Here is a 9,675-nt window from a genome sequence, read left to right as displayed (position 1 = left end):
ACAGTTAGTGATCTACCTTTCTAATGAACGTTTTTTTAGGGAGGTGATTTGAATAGTTTGAGATGTGTGGATGGGGACAGGTAAATGTCAAGTTAGAAACATAATTAGCAGATATTTATTGTGAACATTTTACGACGCAGGCTCATTTAGGATACAAACGAGAAAGAATTGTGAAAATCTGCCAACTTATGTGTGCGCGGGCGTTAGAGTGCTACCAGGAACATCGAAAGTGAACGATACCTTCGCTCGTGGTGCCTAGTTCCCATAATTCCCTTGCTCTTCCACATCTGCCTTCCCATCTTTTCCTCCCACCTGTTTGCATGGCAACTGCCATCCGCTGCTATTTCCCTTTGCCAAATTCTTCGCCTGCAGTACCTGCGTGGATCTGTGTGTTCGAACGAGAGTCGGGAGGTTACGCACACGTGCAGTGCCCTCTTCACAGTCTGAGAAGAAACAAGCAAACTCATGTAATAGACAAACTGAGTCAATAAAATGTTTTTGTGGGTCCAGCGCTTTGCAGGCATATCTGCAAGAGGCAGGTTTCTATCACTGCTTGCATCGCATGTCAGCCGAGTTGCCGTCTGTTTGAAACCCTATTGTGGACGCTTGCACGAATGAGCTATGTACTTTTTTGCACACATCCGTCAGGCTGCACAGAAATGTGGTTTTAGTAGTGTGGAGCTGCGTCGTCTCACGCTTTTCCCTGAATATTTTCGCTGCCTGGCGTCGCCGCAGTAAGAGAGCGAATAATGCGCCGCCCGCCGAGTGTAGAACATCTGCGTTTTGTCAATTCATGCGAGTAGCACTTTTACATCGAATGAGCAAGGATACGCAAGGGCATATGGTGTATTTCCTCTGCGACCGTCCGCATTGTGCTACCGTTTTATTCTAAGCACGCTCTGGGATTAAATTTTAACTTTTGCATCACCCCTTTCGAGAAGGGTGGCTTTTTTGGGGGCTTGTTGGTTCATAGCGCTCGTGTTGTTCCTTTCTGCTCTTTTGTCCTCGTCATTTGTTCAGCTACACTGTCTTGAAGCTTTCGAGAATACAGCTGAACAGCTCACAGCCTTACCTCGCCATTACTACATTGCGAGTGCTGTGTATAAACGATAGTCTCAGTTGAATAACTTTCGTCAAGGAGTAGGCAATACAATGTTTGACTGCAGTCAGAGGTGCATACATTATTTCTTTTGATGCTTACGTACAGTCTTTGTCAAAACTATATGGCCCAAGAGGTTCACTTCTGAGCACTGTAATGTGGCTGCTAGCAGCAATACTGAAATATGAATGTAAGCTAGAGAAGAATGAGGGCGAGATTTATCAACCACGAGATTTCGAACGCTAGAGTTGCTTTACGAGCCTCGTTACTGTGCTTATAACAAAAATCCTTGGGCCGTATACTTTTGACAAAGACTGTACGTGCATTTTTTGAGTTCCGTGTCCCTGTACTGACATCAAAACTTCACTGCAGCTGTACTCATGCTACGTTCATGACCATGACTGTATGACGTCAATGTGCATGGTCATGTAATCTTGCCTTGGTATATAAATTTTCATCCAATGGAAGCCTCGGCGAGTTCGTACGTAATACGCACGCGCCAACAAGCGGGCGGGAAAACAAACTAAAGAGATGGGAGAAGTTGACATAACTTCGGATGAAGTGTGCTTAATGGATAAGCAGGTCTTGTCTGCATATTGAGTCGAAAGACAAAAATGCAGTGCAGTTGGCTAGCGCTGGTCAATCATGCAATAACTGCACACATTTGTGCACTCGCACACTTTGCTGCCACTTGTAAGTTCCCAGATGAAGTCGCTATTGCACACTTTTTACCTGAGAATAGAGGCACGTGGAAGGCAAGCATTGTATGGGGAACCTCGTTATCTTGTTTCGTCTATTTCACAGCCACAGCAGGTGCCGATTCAACTATCGATGTCACGTCGGGGCAGTAGGTGGTGCAGGCAGCCTATGGGACCGACTTCCGCCCTACACTACACGCCTCCGACTGTCGACCTCACTGTGCCCTCCAACTGTGACTCAGATGTTGATCTATGACACAGCGTAACTTTTTTGTTGTTCTGTAATGTGTGTGTCTTATTAGACCTGCGATCTGATGATGGTTCATTTACTCCTCAGCGAATCACCTAAGAGCTGCCAGACACACCTGTGCCTCTCTGCGCTCGCTGTACCATGACGGGGGGATAAGGGACGTGATGACAATACGCACCGCGTCCTGTTTTCAGCAAGCCGGTAGACAAACGACGACGACTGCTTTAAGCGTGGCGCCACGGAACGGAAGCGCAAAGAAAGCGATATACTGAAGGCTCCCGGAAGAAAAGAAAACAAAAAACAATCAGCAGTGCTTAGCTCACATAAGAAAGGATATATGTAGCGAAACTGGGACAATTGCAAATTCACTGCCGCAGTGTTTCCATGTTCTTCTCGTAGCCCGGCAACAGCTCCGCGTCTTGACACCGCCGCTTGGCGAGACGTTCTTCCCGCTATTCCGGCGTCTCGGACGCACGCTTAGTTTTTCATGTTTCGTTTGTACGCTGTCGGCCGTCTTCACGCCAAGCAATAATGTCCGGGTCGTCCGACGTAGCTTCTCGCAGTCTCGGGAGATGCCGCGCACCGTACGCGCGCTCATCGTCCGCATCTGACTAGCAAGCGCACACGTTCAGGCTTATATATTCAGCTGCACAATAAGTCACGTGATGATACGCAGTCAGAGGCGGCAAAGACTACTCGAAGCAGCGAAGGTGACCAGCGAACGATTTGCGCATGCGCAGTGAGGCTGCATAAACAAGGCACGCGACGTCACGAGTTGGCGCAGTGGTGGAGACCGGTGCGGTGCAGCGTCACCACCGAGATTTTGACAAGGCCAGCGCACCCCAGCACGATACATCACGACAATCGAATGGGCGATAAAGTGCCAGCAAATGAAGCTGCGAGCGCGGATCAGAGTCGCGTTACGTGGTGTCCTCTCGCTACTTTGCCCGCCCGTACGAGCAGATTCATTGGCTAATCCTATATTGCTCATCCGCTCGTCGTGACGTTCGTTGATGGGAGAGAAGATAATGCAACGGCCTTGTTAGAATCTCGGAGTTGACGGGCGCATTGGTAGAACACCTATGGAACGGCGCAGCTGCATGTTTACAGCACATGCGCAGTTGTGGCCTAGGACATGCACAGCGAAACTCAGTTGGCCTATAGAAGCTTTCGCTATAAACATTGCTGTGCTGACAGTCAACGAAGCAGAAGAGTACTCGCGGGCCTTGCGCCACTGACATCGTGTTCGATTTCTAGCGATTTGGCTGTGCGAAGAGATCATAAAAGAAATTAGTGTTAAGGATATGCATGTTTCACCTATGGGGCTGAAACGTGGAGGCTAACCAAGAGGGTTCTAATTAAGTTGAGGAAAACGCAGAGGGCTATAGAACGAAAAATGGTAGGGGTAACATTAAGAGATAGGAAGCGTGCACAGTGGGTCAGAAAAGTAACTCAAGTTACTGACATTCTAGTCTAAATCAAGAAGAAGAAATGGACATGGGCAGGACATGTAGTGCGAAGAGAGGATAACCGATGGTCGCTTAGGGTAACAAACTGGATTCCAAGGGAAGGGAAGCGTAGCAGGGAGCGGCAGAAAGTTAAGTGGGCGGATGGGGTTAAGAAGTTCGCAGGGGTCAAGTGGATGCAGCTAACACAGAACCGGGTTAATTGGAGAAAGATGAGAAAGGCCTTCGCCCTGCAGTGGGTATAGTCAGGCTGATGATGATGATATGCATTAGCAGATCTGTTGCGCTCGATGCCTTTTTTAAAGGAGTCTGCCATTGCACAATCAAGGGGTATACATGAGAACGACAACGTCGGATCGGGGAGGCTTGCTGGGCTGAAAACCGGCTGTCGGGCTCATGTATACGCTAGGACGTCGAGCTAAACGACCGTCGGGTCGGGTCCCGCCAGCCCGACTGCAGGGGGTGGGTTGGGTCGACCCTACCCGATGGGCGATGGGCATATATACGCTGACGCGTAGGGCAGGCGCCTCCTCTCTTGCCTTCTTGCTTGTCGGGGACGGGACCGTGAGCTGATCGGCTGAGCATTCCTGCTATTCCTCATCTCCCGCTTGCGCCTGGTTCACTTGCTCGACGCACGGTGTAGCAGCGATCTTTGGCCGACAGAAACGAGCTCATGTAAACCCGGGCGGGTTGGGATGGCTCAGCTCCACAACTGGCTCCCCCCTACCCGACCCGCGATTTTACAAAGGGGTGAAGGGTGGTGCCATGCTGGGGAGCTGGGCTACTCTCGTAGCACAAGAAAGTGTTGACGACTATCCCCCTTCACAGCCCAGTCAAACCGGTTTCTCCAAGTGTCGTAAAATGGTCTTACTACAGGGAGAATGTGGCAAGGATTAATAATAGAGGCATTAGCCTATATACTGACTGGAGCACAGGAATTTGGTCAGCACGTCAACCCAGTCGCAATGGAGATGGGTATTTGTTGAGCGAATTACCGACGTAAACATGTGTGAGTGCACTGGTAAACTGAAAAGTTTTATCTTAATGCTTTATGTTTGGTTTCGTGGTATTATCTCGGGTTTCATTGATTCTTTTTAGGAAAACGATTAAATGACTGTGGTTGGTGCCCTGGCGAAGAAGCGACACGCTGTTTTGAACACATGAGTGACAGATAAGGCATTTTTACTTGCTATTCGAAGTTCTTTTTTTTTCAGTTTTTTTTTCTATTTATTAAACGAGATAAGTCGTGCACATAAGTGCGCCCGAGAATTCAAGTCCTTAGTTAAAACGAACATACTATTCTCTATGTGTCGCAGTCTCGTCTTTCCGGAATCATTGCGTAGCATTTGAATGTAACGAATTAACTTGACTAGTTGGTCTTTCCGCTGGTTAGTATTTCATGAAAAGTCCAGTCTCAATAAATGCAGTGAATGGCAGTGGTAGAGCTACTATCCCGCTGGCGACTCACATGTGTCGAGCAGTATTGGTCGCCAGTCTTCTCGTCAACGCAGGTGCCACCCCACTGCACGGGCAGCTGGTCGGCGTCCACGTACTTCAGGATTTCTTCCTTCCAATTGTCCCCTACATGCCGCACCCGATACCACATGTCAAGAAACGGGTGACTGATTGGAACACACTTATATTCAGCACACACGTGCACTCTAAGAAAAAAGAGAGTAGATGACGACCAGAAACTACCAGTGGAGATCACATTATCTTCCTTTAGGGTTTGGCGAAGCATGCGTAGTTTAGTTTTTTGCTGCGTTCTCTATACTCGCAAATGAATTATTTTCCGAGCACAAATCGCGTTGACGCCAGAAGTAACACGCGCATTGAAAAATGTTAGGTCATGATAAGAAAGCCACCACGTGTAACAGCATAATATCACTGCGACAGAGGCCGCCCAAGTGCCAGTCTGAAACATTCATTAGTGGTTCAGTGCCAGATAGAGGCGGCGGTGTAGGGTGTACTCAGACATCCTGAGTTTATCCCTGTCATCTTAGAACTGTTGTTTGAGGCCCTTAGAGAAAGTGGACTTAGCATATGTGGACATTTTTTGCCCACCCCTCCCCCCTCCCCCATGGCTCCACATCCATCATAATTAATCCTTAGTCAGACTGAGAGGGGAAGATAGTTGGAGTGCAATAATAATGTGATTTATCGAAATAAGGTGATACTATAATAAAACGGGAGTCATAGCCCACACGCACGCGTTGTGGAGAGGGAAGGGGGTGGCATGCAAAAGTCACTTGCCTTTTCCGAGGACGTGAACCTTCTGCAGCGTGTTGCCGGTGAGCAGAGGCTTGATCAGGTTGAACAAAACCGAGAACAGAGATGGAACTGGGAAAAAACACAAGTGAGAGAGAAAGAGAGAGATATATTCACTCGGCTTGGTTGTAATAACGTCTCGTTATCTCGGCAAATACAGCTAATATTTGAATGCTGCATGTCCCGAAGGAGCCACACTTGAAATAAAATAGTCCATCAACGTCGTTACTTTCTATTTTTTTAATCGAACTACGTTCAGCACCAACGCACGCGACATATATTGTTACGGAGGCATGCAAAAAACAAAAATGACGCAAAATTGGCAGCACGCTCGGCGTTCTACGCTATGCGATGCAGTTGATAAAATTCGTTTAACCAATGAAGGAAAGAAACACTACAAAGAAACAATGGACGTCCTCATTTATATCATGTAGGTACTTAAGAATACGACATCAGGAAATAAGCCAAAGGAAAGCAAAAGAGGCCTTACCAGAATCATGGGCTGCTTTAAATATTGGGAGCTATAGCAGGATGCATGCTACGGACCTGAGATGCATGACGTGCTGTGTCCTTTTTATATCAGCGTCAGAAATGCTTCTATAGTTGTTTTCAGAACACGGCCGAGCACTAGCCAGAACACAACTTTGAAAACGAGCGTGTGTTTATGCCGAAGTATGACACAGCGATCTGTTCTTTTTTTTTTTCCTGCGAATAAATTGAGGTTTTGGGGGTATTAACAACCGCGAGTTCTTCAAACGAGCACAGTAAGAAAATGACGTTTTCGAGGCATGTAACGCCACACAGATAATTCCCACCAAGGCTGTACTTTTTTTTTATTCCATCTGCTAGCAGTGCTATTTGCTACGCTTACTAACTTGTCGAGCAATCGCTGACGTATAGTCATGCCTTGATTTGAGAAGCTTTGCTCCGTCTCTCACGGCGCCTTCGATGCTGTGTACAAAACAACACTCGTCAAGAAGCCATTCATCGGGTGCAACTTCGGGCACGCAGTAGGCCGAAGCCGAAACCCTGGCGATAGTTCTGCACCTAATTAGGAGCGAACTAACTTCTCAGAATGTCCGTGTCCCCACCCCATGACCTAGAAGCAATTCCTTTTAAATTATGAAAATGCGAGGCATCACGACGTACAAATTCTGGATGGCGGCTGATTTGAATATGTTGTGCAAGTAAACGCTGCTCCCTGGAACTACGTGTGAGACGACGGTGTTCTTATCTTTCATCTTTCCTGCCGAACACAGAAAGTAGGGAGCCATGGCGACCTTGACCCCAGGTTTCGACAACCAGGAGCACGGTGCGGCCAGGAGCGGCGCGACCGGGAAAAGCGCTTGCCCCAGACGGGGAACCCGTCCCGCTCGATGAGTGTATTTACGAGTCGGCGGTGGTTGTGTGCGACGACGCGGTATCGTTGCATGCATAAACAAGGCCTCGTTCGACGGAAAAAGAAAAAGCCTCACGGCCACAGAAAACGTGAATCACTACGCGTCTTTCGTGACATGCGCACCTTTGAGGCAGTTTTTGCACCCGCCTCGCCTTGTGCGAGCCCGTAGATGACGGCTGGAACGTCGCCAATGCTAAGTATAGTATACGCCGCATTCATCAACCTTCGCCGATGGCGCCTGCAGCCTGGATTAACCATTGCCAAACTGGTTCGAACTAACTAACCATAACCAGTTAGTAACGATGCGGTTTTCTGCGTCGCTGCTTATCGCAGTTCCTGCCCCGGCGATGTTTGGAATTTGACATTATGAAAATTGCCGCCACTTTGAGCACTCAAAGGGGAATGCCGCACTCTTAACTCGCTTGCTTTCTTTTTTCATTTATTTTTCTCTATCTCTTTCGCAGAGTACTCCTTGATGACGCATGCAATTTAGATATTAGTCCTAGCATAGTAGCGCATCAGCAGCCTTTTGTTTGTTTTCCAATGTGAGGGAACCTAAAATCTCGCCTAAAGAATACTTTCTCAAAAGGCACATCTCCTCTCTTTACCCGCATTTCGCCGCCGCCATTTATTTATTATACATCCATTATTTTCCACAGGACACTGTATTCGTCAGGATATCAGTTTGATCATGACCTCTCATTTATGTTTCCTTTTCTGTATGTATCATAACTCCATGCCTACAACTTTGTAAAACTTCTTGTAGTGTCCCCAATCTTATTTCGGAGAAGAATGTCGACCAGAAATCTTTTATTTGCGATTACTTCACTTTTCTTTTATAATTTAGTATCAGAATCTTACCAGAGAAGACATTATCGCGAAGCGATGAAATTCGAGCTCCGTTTTGTTACTCTCAATGTTTTGTCTTCAAAGTGAGCACTGGGAGGATTGCACTGTGATGTACCTTTCTTCCGATTATTTGGTTGCATATAATATGCCTTTTCGTGAGGCGCATAAAGCCATTTTCCAGGTAGGCATGATGCATGGAGCCCACGTTTTCATCACGCTTCAGTAACAGGTTTATCGCGACGCATACGAATATACAAAAAGAGACACTGACGAAAAAAAAAAAAGCAAAGCCGCGCTAAAAGCAACCGGCTAAGCGACTACACAATTACTACTGTTACGCACTTGCGGAAACCAGATGCACATCGCAAAATATGTACAGCTACACGTTGTAGCTGTATCGCCGCACTTAAGCGTACGCTAAATTATTTCCTCGTTGTCACTGTAGATTAGACTTAGTTCGCAAGTTTCCTTCAAACAAACTGGACTGAATCCGCTTATTTGCTCCCTCATGCTAATGTTTTCTCAGGACCTGTTTCCGCAACCACGTCGCGGAAGTACGTTAGTGTCCCGTGCCCAGTATTGTTAAAGTACGTGAAAGGTAGAACGCGGAATGATTTGAAAAAAAAAAAAAAAAAAAAAAAAAAAACGTTGGAAAGCCAGCTTTGTTTTGTATTTTTGTCCTACGAAATTATCCTACTCTAGGTAAAATGTATTCGGCTTTTCTGCCCATTCGTCAGCCTAGCTATTGCTTCTTTCAAGAAAGCAGCCCAGTGAATGAGACACAGTGCTCTGTCTATGCTTGTTTCAACGCTCCTGTCGAGTTTTTTTCAGGCGAAAGGCTTTAGTAGCTTGTGCTGTCGTGGACAAAGTGTGTCCCGCTTTTGCGGCGTTCTGAATGGCCTAGGCGGGATGCGTCCTTGCCGTCTGCAATGCCACACTTGAACGCGCGCCAAGGAACGACACACGACATGAGCGATGGTGTACCGTCCTAACACACTCGCCGGAGAAAGTGTGCTAGATACAGCGCCTTTCCTTTCCTGTAAACCAATTACAGTTATATATAGCAGTGCAACGAACGCCGATAAAAGAAGTCTCATCTTCTCTAGCGTTCCTTTCATCTGCGATCCCACACTTGAACGCGTGCCAAGGAACGCCACGCGACAGGAGCGATGGTGTACCGTCCAAATGCACACTGGTCGGAGAAAGTGTGACAAGTAAATACTGTGCCTTTCTTTTCCTGTAAACCAATTGTTGTTGTTGTGGCTGTAGGAAGAAAGAAAATAAAATGCACGGGCCTGCTACTGGCTCTCTAGCTGAGCCACCTCCGCCACCTCGTGCGGACAGAAGAGAAAATAGACCAAAAAGAAAAAAAATGAGGGAGAGAAAGACGCGCGTTGGCAACAACAGCCGTCGTCCACCATCACCGAATAGGTGGCGGGTGCAATGACGCCCTACAACTGTGGCAGGCTAGTCCCCGCCGCAAGCGGCGGTGACCTAGCTGTCCCAGCCCCATCAGGGCAAGGATCAGCCGCCACGCGACAGGAGCGATGGTGTACCGTCCAAATGCACACTGGTGGGAGAAAGTGTGACAAACTGCGCCTTTCTTTCCCTGTAAACCATTTTTTTATTGATTTATAGGAAGGGAA

General features: G+C 47.4%; 1 protein-coding gene across 1 annotated transcript in view; it reads right to left on the bottom strand.

Moving 5' to 3' along the window:
- Window positions 1-9,675, bottom strand: part of LOC146196047 (SEC14-like protein 2) — a 76,357-nt gene that overhangs the window by 7,069 nt on the left and 59,613 nt on the right. The window contains exons 9-10 of the mRNA XM_084598053.1: window positions 5,767-5,853; window positions 4,982-5,094 (exon numbers count right to left, since the gene is read on the bottom strand). Of these exons, the coding sequence (XP_084454179.1) occupies window positions 4,982-5,094; window positions 5,767-5,853 (200 nt within the window). The remainder of the gene's footprint in view (window positions 1-4,981; window positions 5,095-5,766; window positions 5,854-9,675) is intronic.

Source organism: Amblyomma maculatum, chromosome 3 (genome assembly GCF_055883805.1).
Source record: "Amblyomma maculatum isolate TAMU_Amacu chromosome 3, ASM5588380v1, whole genome shotgun sequence".
Lineage (NCBI taxonomy): Eukaryota > Metazoa > Arthropoda > Arachnida > Ixodida > Ixodidae > Amblyomma > Amblyomma maculatum.
This window is presented reverse-complemented; position numbering and strand designations above follow the sequence as displayed.